The sequence below is a fragment of the Diceros bicornis genome, chromosome 34 (assembly GCF_020826845.1).
Source record: "Diceros bicornis minor isolate mBicDic1 chromosome 34, mDicBic1.mat.cur, whole genome shotgun sequence".
Classification (NCBI taxonomy): domain Eukaryota; kingdom Metazoa; phylum Chordata; class Mammalia; order Perissodactyla; family Rhinocerotidae; genus Diceros; species Diceros bicornis.
In genome coordinates, this window is record NC_080773.1 from 26,205,349 (window position 1) to 26,219,454 (window position 14,106).

Below are 14,106 nucleotides of genomic sequence, written 5' to 3' on the forward strand. Positions count from 1 at the left end.
GGAGGAGGGGCTGGGGGCCCGGATCACGGGATCTGAGGGAGGAAGGGGCTGGGGGTCAGGACTGGTGGGTCTGAGGGAGGAGGGGCCGGAGGCGGGGACTCCCTGGGTCTAGGGGAGGGGGAGAGGCCAGGGGCCCGGACCCCGGTCCTGAGTGGAGAGAGCGGTGTCTGGGGAAGCATATCCAACAGCTAAAGTTTGGTCACACTGGCGATCATTTGCTCCGTATGGTTTCCTGAATCCAGTTGTGGTACTTGCACAGGTTGGTGTAGACCCCGGGGTAGCCAGGCAGGGCACAGTGCTCCATCCCCCAGGACACGAGGCCCTGGAGCTATCCTTTGCACACCAGGGGTCCCCCAGAGTCACCCTGAGGGGGAGACACAGAGAGGGGTATGCCCACGAACAGATGGCCAGAACCATGGGTGTGGAGACCCCAGCATCAGAGATGAAGAGGGAGATGGGCTGAGACCCCTAGCAGGGGCTCTGGAGATATCAGCCCTGGGGGCTAGGCTCCCTTCTGTCCCTCTCCACTGGTGCCTGTGCTGTCTCTGGCCCTTGCGTCTCACTGGGCCCCTCTGTCTCCGGAAAACTGTGTGTGTCTCTTTATATGGACCATCTCTTCCAGCTCTTAGAGGTGCTACTCCATTGAACAGATGGGGAAATTGAAGCACAGAGGGGTTAGATCCATTACCCAAGGGCACACAGCTATGAGGCAGTGTAACCCGGCTATGACAATCTCTCTGGGTCTCCGGGGACCTCTGCTGATTTTCATGCTCCCGAGATCCTTTTGTCCCAGCCCCAAACAATCCCCCTCCTCCAGCTCTCCCTCTGGGCCTCACCTGACAAGAGTCCTTCCCGCCTTGGGGGACCCCTGCACAGACCATGCCTGTGGTGATCGCTCCGGAATAGGCCTGCCTACACTGCTGATCCGAGAAGATGTTGATATTCACGCACTGCAGCGAGTTGGGGTACTGGGCTGGGGGGGCACTGAGAGGTTATGACCGGGGTCCAACCTCCCACAGGACTCAGGAGTCCAGGGCCCCAGCCTCTTTCTCCCTCAGACCCCGGAGTCCAGGCCCCCAGCCCCTCCTCCCTCAGACCCAGGGGTCCAGGCCCCAGCCCCTCCTCCCTCAGACCCAGGGGTCCAGGCCCCCAGCCCCTCCTCCCTCAGACCCAGGAGTCCAGGCCCCCTGCCCCTCCTCCCTCAGACCCAGGAGTCCCGGCCCCCAGCCCCTCCTCCCTGAGGCCTGGAGATCAGGCCCTTAGCCCCTCCTGTCCTGGATGCACGAGTCCTCACCTATGGGGCTGGATGTGGTACCCCAGCCTGACACACGGCAGGAAGTCCCTGGGCTGGCACAGGATCTGGCCACAGTGATAGGCCTCACTGCTCTCCCCAGCCGAGCGGGCTGCTCCAGCCGCAGCAGCATCAGGTCATTGTCGTGGGTCCGGGAGTTGTACTGGGGGTGTGGCACCTGGCGAACCACGCGCAGCACCTGCTGGGTGGCCTCCCAGTTCTTCAAGTTGTACTTGCCCAGGGCGACCTGAAGGATCCTGGCCCATGACCCCAAGAGTAGTGCTGCTTAGGATCTGACCTGGAGACCCCTCCCCCGCCTCCAGCCCCGTTCTCTTCCCTGGTGATGCATTTTCCCCAAGTCTAACCTGCCTCCCTCTATCTGCAGGCTGAGTGTTTGCTGGCCTCCTGTACCAATTCCCACCGCCTGGGCATCCTCTCTTGGCCCAATCCCACCATCCTCCCGGTCCTCTTTTGAACTGTGCTCTGTCTTCTGGCTTGGGTGTAAGGTGATGGTTGGGCATTGTTGACTCAGTTTCAGAGTCTGAGCCTGGTTCTGTGCTCTGAGTTCCAAGTGAGACTCTGGGCTTTGGCTCTAGGCTCTAAATCAGAATTGATATTCTGGAGTAGGCTCCAGGGAGGCTTCATCTCAAGTCTAGCCTGGCCTCTGGGTTCTAGACATTTTGAACTTTTGACTCTAAGATAGGAGCTGGGTTCTAGATTGAGTCTGAATTATGGCATACTTTCTAGATACTGGTGTGAGCTTTCGGTTTTAGGGTAGGCTGAGGGTTCTACTTTGAGCTCTGCATGATGGCTGGATTCTGGGTTCTAGATACTGATATAAGCTCCAGTGTCTACACTGAGTTCTGGGTTCCTGATTATGCTCTGGTTTATGACCTGGGTTTTAGACAATGGTTTGAGTTCTGTGCTCTGGTTGAGGTAAATGTTCTAAACACTAGTCTGAGTTCTTGATTTTAGGTCAGGCTCTGTTTCAGATTGAATTACAGGTTATAATCTGGGCTCTTGGTTCTAGACTCTGGTCTGAGCCCTTGACGTAAGGTTGGGCTCTGGGTTCTAGGTGGAGCTCCATGATATGGCCTAGATCCAAGGTTCTAGATGTTGGTTAGCATTCTGGGCTTTGCATTCTAGACTCTGGGCTGAGTTCTGTACTCTAGGTTCTAAGTTGAACTTCAGTTTATGGCATTAGATGTGGTTTATAGGCATTGGGTGAGCTCTCATCTGGACTTTTACTTCTAGTCTGGGGTCTAGGTTCTAAGTTAGGTCTAGAATCTTGGAGGGGCTCTAAGTTCTGTATGGGGCTTCAGATTATGGTCTACATTCTGGGATTTAGATGCTGGGTTGAGGTCTGGGTTCTAGGCTGCTCAAAGAGGAGATGCAGACTACAATCTGGATTAAACATCAGATCTAGGAGAGGTTCCAGATTTGTCTCTATCTTATGCTCTGAGGTGTATGTTCTAGCTATAAGTGAGGTTCTGGATTTGTGGCTGGACTGTAGGTTCTGGATCAGACTCTGGATTCTAGGCAGTGTTCTGAGAGGGGTCCTGAGTTTCTGAATGTAGACTGTGCCCTGCATTCAACCACCCATCTAGAATGGGCTCCTGATCTTTCTCTCTTTGTAGAGCTTGGTCTCTGGATGGATCTCTAGGTTATGTGTTAGGTTCTAGGTTCTCTGTGAGTCTCTAAGCTGGTGTATGGCTTCTAAGCTGTTGATCTGCTTTCAGAATCTAAACTAAGTTCAAGATTTCTGGCTGGATTCCAGGTTCTGAGCTGTGTCTGCGGTTCTAGGCAATTATCTAGACCCCAAACCAGGACCCAGCTACTACATTGGGTTCTACACAGGGTTCCAGGTTCTCAGCTGGGCTCTGGGGCTCTAGACTAAGAAATTCACTTGGTGCAGGAACAGGAGAGGGAGTCACTCACGGGCGGGCGCAGTGAGCAGCAGTGATGGCCCACTGGTCTGACAGCAGGGCCCCTCCACAGAGGAAGCGACGCCGGGGACCTGCCAGTAGGGCTGCCTGCCATGGCTGAGAGTTCTGTCTGCACGGATAGCCACCAATTATCTTGTTCTCATCCCCTTGGCTCTGTGACACGGCTAGGAACAGGCAGAGGTGGGGTGGGGTGGGGAAAGCAGAGTAAACACTCTCCACCCCCCAACCCTCTAGGGTGTCCAGGACCCACAAATCCCTCTCTTCTTTGCCTAACCCTTAAACCACCCATCTCTATCCACCCCACTCAATATGAGATATGACCAAGGCTGCCCCCATTATTGCCCCAACACAATAGGGAGTTTTCTGACCCCCCTAGTCACCTCCATAATATCTATTATTTGATCCCATGGCACCTCATCTAGGGCCTTCATACATCTGCTCTTCATGACTTCTTTATCACGAATACTTTCTATCATCACTTTTCACAATATGCCACATTTCCCCCATTAATCCATCTCCAACACATTCAAGGAGCTCCCTGTCCCTTCCCCAACCTTCCCACTCCATGTGACCCCTCAGGACCCACTATCTCGCCCAACACCCTCTCCGCCCACCACACCAGGCCACCTGCCATGAGCCCACCACCCCATCGTCACCCCCACCATCATTTCTGACAACACTCCGTCTTTCCCATGTTGGTTTCTCCTTAGCACAATCAAGGACCGTCCTGTGGCCCCCCTTTCTAATATGACCCCATAGTTCTCCACAATTCATCATTCATTTCTCCCCATCTCCTACGACTCTCCTGTGCCGCCATCTCCTGACACCTCCACAACTCAGAACTCAACCCCCTCCAGCACGCTTCTCAGCCCTGATCCCCAAGTTCCTTGCCACTCCTTCTCATCAGGTCGTCCATGAGCATCCTGCGTCCCTAGCACCCTTCCCCATCTCTTCTCAGAGTCTCCAGAGGACCCCTACCCCAGACCCCACTGCTCTCTTACCTACAGCCAAGATCTGAAGTGCTGTCAGCAGGAGGAACATTCTGGGGGCCACTGGTTGGGTTCTGGCAAATGCAGACAGGGATTGAGAGAGGAGGAGGCTGCAAGAGACCCAGAAGGACAGAGACAGAGAAAGCCTCTCACACAGAGATCAAGACCCTTAGAGACATGGATCAGAGACAGAGCAGAGGCCAGAAAGCAGGAGGGCAGGGTCCGGGGGCTCCTTGGTGGCTGGGGGGAGGAGGCTTGGCAAGGCTCAGACTGGGCCCTGTTGTCTCCCTCTTGGAAGAGGTGTGAGTGGCATCGCTTCCTTGTCACTCCGTGGAGGCCTTTTATCCCTGGTCCTGCTGCTGGCCCTGCCCTTGCCCTTCTCCTGACATCTTTGTAATTGCCTACTTAGTTCCTATTCAGAATTCTCCTCCCTCCTCTCTGTGGCCAGAGAAGCGGCCACAGTCAGTAATGAGAGCCCGCCCACCAGCCCAGTGAAGGTTTTATAATCTGGGAGGAAGCCAGAGAGGGGGACCCCAGGGCAGGGCAGACAGGGTGGAGGGGCTCAGGGGAAGGCGCTGGGTGCGGCCAAGGGGGCAGGGACAGAGACAGAGAGAGGCTGGGGAATGTGAGAGAAGTAACACGAAGGAGGAGAGGCAAAGAGCAAGAGAAATACAGGCCCAGAGAGGAAAGTGTCCCCGGTAGGGAGAATTGAGGGAGGTGGAGAGGGCAAATGGAAAAAGACCAGAGGAGGCGAGGGGAGGCACAGAGACAAAGTTGTGGAGAGATGAGTGTGGAAGGGCGGAGAGAGAGAAGAAGAAAAACAGAGTGAAGAAGGCGAAGACAGAATAGAAACAGACACAAAGAAAGAGAAAAAGGTGGGGAGAGAGGAGAGAGGCAGAGGTACCCCCAAACACACACACGTAGAATAATGGCAGTGGTGACGGATGGAGGTGGAGAGGCGATGGGAGGAAAGGGTGGTACCATGGAAGAGAGAGAAAGAGGATGCAGGACACGGCAGATAACATGGGGAGATGGAGGGAGCAGTGGATACGAGGTGGGTGATGGGGACACTGACAGAGGACACTGAGAAAGAGGAGACAGGCAGGCAGAGATGAAAGGTGACAGCACAAGAGGAAGAGAGAGAGGTAGGGACTGGGGATGGGGAGCCACAGGAGAAGGAGTGCGGGAGCACTGGGCAGTCCTGCCTCCCATGTATCTCACCTCCTGTTCCTCACAACCCTGAAGGTGGGGCAGGAGGGGCCCCGGCAAGGAGGAGGGACAGTGCAGAACTGATGTCCCCCAACTTGGGCTCTGCAGAGGGATGGGAGAGTGGGGTACAGAGACAGAGTAAGGGATGGAGACCCAGAGAAGGAGACAGAGACCCAGAGGGAGGGAGACAGCGACCCAGAGAGAGGGACAGAGACCCAGAGAGAGAGGGGGACAGGGACCCAGAGAGAGGGGGCCAGAGACCAGAGGGAGGGGGGCAGGGACACAGAGAGAGGGGGACAGAGACACACAGAGAGCAGGAGAGACAGTGGTGAGATGGGGAAGGGTTCCAGGCAGCCCGAGGTGGGGCCCTGGATTTCGGGGACCCATTCTAACGTGGGGCGAGGCCTGCCAGCCTCAGTCCCTCCCCCAGCCTCTTAAACTCCCTAATAACTGCTATTTACCCTGGGCCATCCCGGACCTCCACGCAATGACTCAGGAGGCCGCGTCTCTGCACTCTCCCTCCCACCGTCCCTGTCTCCACACCTGGGGACTCCCACTGTGCATCTGAATCCACACTCCCACCTCCGCTGCATGCATTTCTGTGTCCTGTGAACTGGCTTTGCTGAGGGGCCTTGCTGCTTTGAGCTGAAGGTCTGGGCTCAGGCCCTGGTGAGCCAGAAGGGTGAGATGCATAAACCCCGTGTAAGGAGATAATTCTCTGGGAACGTAGAGGTGGGGCTGCACAATGGAGCTGCTCTGTGGGGGATCAGTGCTGTATCTCGATGCTTTTGTGGTTACGCGGATCTATGCACGGGACAAAATTACATAGAAACACACGTGCACACACGTGCCCACAGGCAAGTAGATGCACATGAACGACGGACATGGGATGAGAGCTGGAGTCTAGTTAACAGTGAGGTACCCTCCTTGGTTTTGTTCTGATGTTGAACTGCAGCCATCTAGGGTGTCATCATTGGGGGAAGCTGGGTGCTGGGCATTGGGACTCTCAGGACTATTATTTTGCAACTTCCAGTGAGTCTGTAATTATTTCAAAATAAAGAGTTAACAACAGGGGCCAGCCCCGTGGCCTAGTGGTTAAGTTCGGCATGTTCCGCTTCTGTGGCCTGGGTTCCATTCCTGGGCACGGACCGACACCACTCATTGGCAGCCATGCTGTGGCGGCATCCCACATAAAAAATACAGGAAGATTGGCACAGATGTCAGCTCAGGGCAAATCTCCCTCAGCAAAAAATAAAAATAAATAAATAAATAAATAAAATAAATACATAAATTCAATATTAATTTAAAAATAAAGAGTTAACAACAAAACAGAATTTCCTCGTAGACACAAGCCCCCCTCCCCGATATGAGCAGAAAGCTTTGATTTGATGGACGTAGGGAGACCCTCAGCTGAGCTGGAGGGCCCCAGTAAACACGAATCTCCCTCTTCCTAGAGAGAACGCTCTGCTTAAGCGCAAGGCCTCTGTGAACTGAGGGAGCCTGAGAGAAAGGCTGGCAATGTAGACACAGATGAGGCTCAGTGAACCGCCTTATTGCTCTGCTCCCCATCCCAGCCCCTAAGCACTCCCCCACCAGTGTCCTTGCCAATTTACTCATGCCCTTCCCTCCAGGCTCTGAACTCTGAGCTACCTTGCTCACCAGACCACCCACCTGCTTAGCACAGTGTTGTCTGCCACGACCTGGGTCCTCAATAAATATCTGATGAAGGAATGAACGAATGAACACATGCTCACAGTCCTTGCCTTCAAGGAACTCACGGTCTGGGAGGAAAGGCCAACGGGGCTGCAGGAAATTCGGTCCAGGGTGATGTGTGCTCTGACCAGGGATATCGAAGGGCCTGATGGAGCCCTAGGAGTGGGGAAAGGGTTCCCGGAGGGCGGGCTGTCTAAGCTGGGGCCTGCTGTGGATGAGTAGGAGTTCACCAGGGGGATGAAGGGAGTGTGGGGGGTGGGGTGGGAGGGAGGTGAGCAGCTATGAGTAGATACCTTCTGGCAGGAGGATCTGACAGAGCTCAGAGTGCTACTGGGAGCAGTGGCCAGGAGAAGCATGGGTCCAAGGGTGATTCTGAACAGGGGAGAGAAGAGCCCTTAGGGTCCTCACTGGAGACCTAGGTCTGGAGCTTAGGAGAGCTGTCTGGTTAGAAACAACAGTGGGGCATGACTGGTGCAGAAGACCCCGGAAGACAGAGCGTGTGGAGCCCACCCAGAGAGATTGCATAGAGTGAGAAGACCAGGGGCATCTGCCCGGGACCCCAGGGAAGACCCCCAGCTTAGGGGGAAGGGGGCTGAGAAGGAACGATTGAAGAGCTAGGAGGAAAATCAGGAGAGAGTGGTGTTGGGAAGTTGAGATAACTTTTAAGGATGTTAGCTCAGGGCTAATCTTCCTCAGCAAAAAAAAAAAAATTAAGGAAGAAGCAGCACAGATCAACACAGCTGGGTGGCCACTGGGAAAAATGACAGAGAGGTGACTGGAGATTTTGGAGAGAGAGATTTTGTGGGGAGTGGAAGGCGGGGAGGTGGGTGGAGAAGATCAAGGAATGGAGGAACCTGTGGGTGAAGAAAGACGACTTTTAGACGTGGGGGGGAGGAGAAACGTGTGTGACCAGTGAGGGCCGGTCATGAGAGAGGAAAAAACAAACACTGTAGCTGACATTTATTGAGGGCTTGGCACAGCCAAGCACACTGTTGTCTTCTTCTTTTTTATTTTGTTTTCGTGTTCAAAACTTAAGAAAAAGTTAATTTGCTTTTTTATTGTCGTAAAATATACATAACAAAAACTTTACCGTTTTAACCATTTTTAAGTGTTCAGCTCAGTGGCATTAAGTCCACTCACATGGTTGTGCAACCATCCCCACCATCATCTCTAGAACCTTGTCATCTTCCCAACTGGAACTCTGCACCCATTAAACACTAAGTCCCCGTTTCTCCCTCACCCCAGCCCCTGGCAACCACTGTTCTGTCTCCTGTCTCCATGAATTTGACTATTCTAGGTGCCTCGTATAGGTGGAATCATACAGAATTTGTCTTTTAGTGTCTGGCTTATTTCACTCAGCATAGTATCCTCAAGGTTTGCCCATGTTGTAACAGGTATCAGAATTCCCTTCCTTTTTAAGATGGAATTATACTCCATTGTATGGGTAGACCACATTTTGTTTATCCAGGTAACTTTTTTTTTTTTTTTTTTTTGCTGAGGAGGATTGGCCCTGAGCTAACATCTATTGCCAATCTTCCTCTTTTTGCTGGGGAAGATTAACCCTGAGCTAACATCCATGCCCATCTTCCTCTATTTTGTACGTGGGACGCCGCCACAGCATAGCTTGATGAGCAGTGTGTTGGTCTGCACCCAGGATTCGAGCCTGCGAACCCCGGGCCACCGAAGTGGAGTGTGTGAACTTAACCACTACGCCACCAGGCTGGCCCCTGGGTAACTTCTTTATGTGGGTTATCTTCTTTCCTTCCTCCTTCCCTCCCCTCCTTCCTTCCTTTCTTTCTTTCTCCCCCTCCCTCCTCAATCTCTGTCCTTCCATTCAACAAATATTTATTGATACTTACTATGTATCTGTCATGGTTCTAAGCTCTGAGGATACAGCAATGAGCAAAAGAAACAGAAATCTCTCCCCTGTCGATGCTGACATTCTGGAAGGGGAGGCAATCAAGAAAAAGAAAGTTAAACAAAATAGAAAGTGATTAAAAAAATCATATGAAAAATTGAAATGAAAAAATTTCAATTTTTATGAAAAATCATAATAAAGGGGCTGGCCCCGTGGCGTAGCGGTTAAGTGTGCGAGCTCTGCTGCTGGTGGCCCGGGTTCAGATCCCAGGCGCGCACCAACGCACCGCTCGTCAGGCTATGCTGTGGCTGCATCCCACATAAAGTGGAGGAAGGTGGGCATGAATGTTAGCTCAGGGCCAGTCTTCCTCAGCAAAAAAAAAAAAAAAACTTAATAAAGCAGGCAGAAGGTAGGGTCAGGGAAGACCTGACTGAAGTGACCTTTGAGCAAAGACCTGAAGGTGGTCGGGAGTGAGCCACGGGGATCTCTGGGGGAAGACTGTTCCAGACAGAGGAATCAGAATGTGCTAAGGCCCTGGGGTGGGAGGAGGTCTGGTGTGTGTGGGGACCGGTGAAGAAGCCAGTGTGGCTGAGGCAGAGTGAGAGATAGGAAGAACAGAAGAACATGAGAAGTGAGGTATGGGAAGTCTGGACTCTGTGGGATAGGTTCTTTCTTGTGCCCATTTTACAGACTGAGAAACTGAGGCTGAGAGAGGGGAAGTGGCTTGTCCAAGGTCATCCAGCTGGTACGTGCAGGAGGAAGTGTACAAATTCCAGGACTTTCTGAGTCTCTGCTCCACCCTCTGAATCTTCTACTGTGGCTGGTGGTGATGGGAGAGTCAATTCCATTCGAGCACTGATTTGTGAGTCTAACACCGTTTTAAGGCATTTTTTGTAAATTAACTCACCGAACCCTTCCCTCGGTCCCGTGCAAAAGGCACTCACGATCCTCCACGTAGAGATAAGGAAGTGAAGTCGCCCGCCCAGGGTTACACAACGCTGAGTGGTGGCACCTGTGATGAGAACCCAGGCAGAGGGCTCTCAACAACTCGTGGGTGCGAGATGAGCCAGAACAAAGGGGCGGATGGTGCAACCGAGGAACGTGACATTAGCCCCAGACAGGAGGAAAGACGCCTCTTCCATTGTCCCAGGAAGGAAGAAGGAAGGGTGGGTTAGGCTGTGGTGAGGTGTGGGTCGGGTGGCAGGAAGTGGAGGCAGGGCCGGTCCAGGGAGATGGGAGACCGAGGCTAGCCCTTCTCAAGGGGCACATGGGTGGCTGGGGTTGGGGAGGACAAGGGGTGGGGAGATGTTGGTGATGAAGAATTTAAAGAGGCACCTCTGAGGCCAGCCCCGTGGCTTAGCGGTTAGGCGCTCCCGCTCTGCTGCTGGCCGCCCGGGGTTCGGATCCCGGGCGCACACTGACGCACGGCTTCTCCGGCCATGCTGAGGCCGCGTCCCACATGCAGCAACTAGAAGGATGTGCAACTATGACATACAACTATCTACTGGGGCTTTGGGGAGAAAAAATAAATAAATACAATTATTAAAGAGGCACCTCTGAGCAGTTGGGCTGGGTGATGGTGGGAGGGATGCTGCGACAGGGGAGCTGAGGATAACAAGGGTAAAGGGGCGGACTGTGGGGGTGAAGGGAGCTCAGACAGAAGGGGCTTGGTGGGGAGGCTGCATGAGGAGGGTCAGAGTGTCTTCGAGGTGTCAGAACAGGTAGGGCAGAGCCACCCACAGCTCTGGGGCTGTGGTCAGGGAGTGGGATGTGGACTTTTGTGGTTTCAGAGGTGGAGCCCTTCTGGATGAAGATAGGGCCCAGGGTGTGACTGTGGGAATGGGTGATGGGGGAAGTGGTCTCCGGCCACCTGGAGGCTGGGGGACTGGAAAACCAGGAGGTCCTTTCTAACCCAGGTTCCTGACTCCCTGTGTGAGCCAATGCTTGTCTGTTTCCACTTAAAATGCAAATCAGGCAGGTTGCCAAGGGCTTTACAGATATTATCACATTTAATCCTCATGCCAGCTGTATGAGGTGAGGGACTCGCGTTAGTATCACATTACAGGTGAGGAAGTCGGTCTCAGATTGAAGTCACTTGAGCAAGTGGCAGAGTCGGGATTGGAACCTGGGTCATCTGGCTGTTAAACATGACGCCACTCCATCTCCAAACCTGTTTCCGTGCCATCGAGGGCGGGGAGCTCTCTGCTGGGTCCCCATCCCCTGGAACAGCCTCTCGTGAGAGATCGTGCAATGAATGTTTGCGGGATGAGCGAACGGACCCTCACTGTCTGTCTTTTGCTAGGTCCCCACCAGCTCTCGGTTGGCAATTGTTCTAGCACCCACTGTGTGCCTCGCTTAACTCTCCCATGGGCCCTACAGGGTGCCCACCATCGCTCCCATTCTACAGATGAGGAAACAGAGAGAAATGAGGTCCATTGCTCAACGTGGGGTGGTGAGCCAGTGAGTGTTGGAGCCGGGATTCGAACCCTCTGCTCCTGACCTCATGTGTCTCTTTGAACTCTCTCTGGGCAATCTCCCAGACGTCTCTCAGTTGGTACCTGTATCTGCTATATATGTGCCAGGCAGCCTCTATCTGTGCACCTGGGCGCCCTGGATGCCGGGTGATAGCCAACGAACATCTCTGGTCCACCACCCTCCATCTCTGTTATCTCCCACGTGTTTTGGCTTCAGCTCCACGGTCTGCTCCCGCTTTCCCTCTGATTCTTCCCCTGGATCCTAAATGACACCATCCTCTCCTCAGTTGCTCGGACTGAAAGCTGGGGGCCGTCCTTGATCCCTCCCTCGCCCCCACCTCCCACTTTGTCAATTCCTGTCACCTTACCTCCAAAATAGACGGTGAATTCGCTCACTTACTTCCTCTCGCACCCACCCTTGTGTAAGCCACACTTATCTCTCCCCTGGACAGGTCCCATAGTATCCAAGCTGGTCTTGTTGCTTCCACATTTGATCCCCTCCCCACCCCCTCCCCCCCCACCCCACGGCAAATCCATTCTCCACTGGCCACACTGGGCAGGGCGGACAATGTGTTCTTTTTTTTTTTTTTTTTTTTTTTATTGCTGTAACATTGGTTTATAACATCAACGCGTTCTTAAAACATAAAACAGTATCATGTTAAAACCTGCTTAAAATCCATCTGTGATTTCCCATTGCAATTATAATAAAAGCTAAACGCCTCCAAGGCACTCTATGTCTGGCTGATGTCCATCTCTCCAACCTCCTTATTCCGTCATGCCCTGTGCCTCAGCCCCCCTGGACTTCTTTGAATTTCTTGATGTGGTAGGTGCCTTCCCACCTCAGGGCCTTTGTCTTTGCTGTTCCCTCTGCCTGGGACATGCTTCCTGCCACTCCTCCATGATCACTGGCCCAAATCTAAGCTGGAAGGTCACCTCCTGGTCATGTTCTCTAGTGCAGACATTCCCTTCCAGAGCCCAGTCCAGTACCCGCCATGCGGCAGAGGTTCTACGAAAACTGAATGAGTGAGATTATCACAGAGCCTTCTCTCCAGTATCTGCTTCTCTCCAGAATCTCTGCCTGTCTGCAGAATCTCTGCCTCCTCCAGAATCTCTGCCTGTCTCCAGAATCTCTGACTGTCTCCAGAATCTCTGTGTCCAGAATCTCTGCCTGTTTCTAGGATCTCTGCCTTCCTCCAGAATCTCTGCTTCTCTCCAGAATCTCTACCTCCCTCCAGAATCTCTGCTTCTCTCCAGAATCTCTGCCTCTCTCAGGAATCGCTGATTCTCTCCAGAATCTCTGCACCCAATGCCTCTATCTCTTCAGACCTAACAGTAATCTCCAATTACCCAGCCCTCGGAGAGCAACACAGGCGGAAAGTGGGGAAGCCCATCTTTCTGAGATTAGGCTCCAAATCCTTGCAGGGAGGAATGCTTCTGATTCTGGGTGATGGTACCCCAGGCCATGGGGATTTCTGCCTCCTCAGCCCTGGTCCTTTCACAGACCCACATTCAATGGGAATAAAGTATCCCTTGTACGTAGGGGCTGCATTTACCAAGGCCACAGGCCTCAGCCAAAGCCCCACTCAGTGATCAGTAGGGCATCCTGCCTCAGCAACACCCCTGCCCCGCCCTTCGTGTTTACTGTCAGCCTGAGTGGCAAACATCTGCATTTCTGTTCAGTCTGTTTAGGAGAGGCTTCTCTTGTATTTACAGTCTTTGAGTTTGCATGGGAGCTCTTACGCTTACCAAACACAACCTAGAGTTTAGTAGGATTACCAACCTTGGCCAGTGCTTCTTAAAGGGCCCTCCTATCTGCTCCCACCATCCCCACTCCCTGCCACTGCCTCAGTTTCAGCCTCTCCCTGGCCTCCTGACCTATAAGTTTCTCCCCTGCTGTGCTCCTGGACTAGGCCCCAGAGGCTCTCCCTGCGCCCTGGGCCAGCCCTGTCTGCTGTAAACCCTTCCTGGCCCCATCACCCCAGTGGAAAGTCCACCTGCTGGCACAGCAACATCCTGACCCTTCTCAGGGGGCTGGCTGCCCTCACCAGCTCCTCCCCAGCCGTCCAGCCGTCCAGCCGTCCTGCCCTGGGACCAGCCATTCTGCACAGGTTTCTTGCCTGCAGGAAGGCACGTGCCCTTTGCACGTGCTCTTCTCTCCTTCCCCTCCCAACCCTCTCCCCTGCTCATTCTTACCCATCTCCTGGGTCCTGGGTTAAACACTACCTCCTTCAGAGAGCATTCCATGACGCCCCACCTCTGGGATCCCCTGAGTCCTTGCTAAGCCCACTGCCTCATGGACCGCTCTGGGTCTGGACTAGCCAGAGTCGGTGTTCGCCTCCCCCACCGGACCAGGAGCCCGCTGAGGCCAGGACTGCGGCTGACTCAGCTCTTTCCCCTCGCCCGGTGCAGGGCCTGGCTCCTGGGAGGCGTCAGCAGATGTTTGCTCTGTGAATAAAGGGATGATCCTTATCGCTCCTCTGCGCAAAAATCCCCGCAGCTCCCTTCTCAGAACCGGAGCCGCGCCTATCCCATCTGGTCTCTCTTACCTCTCTCCACTCACCCCCTCCGTCACTCCCCGGCCTCAGAGTTTGCACTTGCTGTTCCCTCTGCCAGCGACGCTGTTCCC

General features: G+C 53.7%; 1 protein-coding gene across 1 annotated transcript; it reads right to left on the reverse strand.

Annotated features, from left to right (window-relative positions):
* On the reverse strand, positions 1 to 7,348 carry KLK14 (kallikrein related peptidase 14). The gene is made up of 6 exons (XM_058529975.1): positions 7,107 to 7,348; positions 4,239 to 4,300; positions 3,230 to 3,401; positions 1,295 to 1,548; positions 837 to 973; positions 1 to 364 (listed from the first exon to the last, which is right to left on the reverse strand). The coding sequence occupies exons 1-6, from the start codon at positions 7,181 to 7,183 to the stop codon at positions 329 to 331; spliced, it is 738 nt and encodes a 245-aa protein (XP_058385958.1). The 5' UTR covers positions 7,184 to 7,348; the 3' UTR covers positions 1 to 328.
* Positions 7,349 to 14,106: the final 6,758 nt, after the last annotated feature.

Bases quoted from the DNA above. Each gene is read 5' to 3' on its own strand.
- KLK14 (XM_058529975.1), bottom strand. From the start codon at position 7,183: ATGTGTTCATTCGTTCATTCCTTCATCAGATATTTATTGAGGACCCAG. The intron at 3,402-4,238 runs GTAAGAGAGCAG...GCCTGTTCCTAG, and splicing joins ACTTCAGATCTTGGCTGTAG to CCGTGTCACAGAGCCAAGGG. The intron at 1,549-3,229 runs GTGAGTGACTCC...GTCATGGGCCAG, and splicing joins GCTGCTCACTGCGCCCGCCC to GATCCTTCAGGTCGCCCTGG.